At 44.1% G+C, this 628-nt stretch overlaps 1 protein-coding gene across 1 annotated transcript; it reads right to left on the minus strand.

The window, feature by feature from the left end:
* Nucleotides 1–247: 247 nt before the first annotated feature.
* On the minus strand, nucleotides 248–454 carry H310_04251 (hypothetical protein; the record flags this gene model as incomplete). The annotated part of the gene is made up of 1 exon (XM_008868514.1): nucleotides 248–454. One exon carries the CDS (start codon nucleotides 452–454, stop codon nucleotides 248–250), a length of 207 nt encoding a protein of 68 aa, XP_008866736.1.
* Nucleotides 455–628: the final 174 nt, after the last annotated feature.

Below are 628 nucleotides of genomic sequence, written 5' to 3' on the forward strand. Positions count from 1 at the left end.
TGCGTCTGAACTTGCCAACATAATCAGCTAAGTCATGGCAACGTTCTTGCTTCAGGGCATACAGCTGGTCGCAAAGTCGGTCTTGAAGGTCTTCAGGTTCAAATTCAGCTCGTATTTCTTGCTCCAGTTCTTGCAGTGTGCTCGGTGAACTGTTCGTCGTGCGCAATCGGTCTTGATAGCATGCTGCAGCTAGTCATCGGAAATTGGTAACCACCATTGCAATGCATCGGGCATGAGTTACTTCGTCTTAAGTAGGGTCGATGTTTTTCGCATGGAAGTAGGTCGTCACTTGGTGAATAAACAGGCTAATGCTTTCGTCAAATTTTCCGTAGTACTTGGGCATCTTGAGTCCTTCCACCTTGATTTCTTGTCGACTCAAGCTATCGGCATGATGCACGGAGGCATCGTGTTGGGCCATGAGTTGTTGGCGTTGTGTTTCTGCGACGGTTTCCATTGTTTGTTGTTGGCGTTGGTTCGTTTGCAACAGGGTCTCCAAAGATTGTTCCATCTATTCCCTTTTTGCTGTTTTCTTTCTCTTTGTATTGCCTTTTCCTATTTTATTTATTTTTGCGTTTTTTTCTCTTTTTTGTTCTTTTCTTCCTTTCTACTCTTGGATGGAACGTTTTAC

This window comes from Aphanomyces invadans, assembly GCF_000520115.1.
Source record: "Aphanomyces invadans strain NJM9701 unplaced genomic scaffold supercont1.6, whole genome shotgun sequence".
Lineage (NCBI taxonomy): Eukaryota > Oomycota > Saprolegniomycetes > Saprolegniales > Verrucalvaceae > Aphanomyces > Aphanomyces invadans.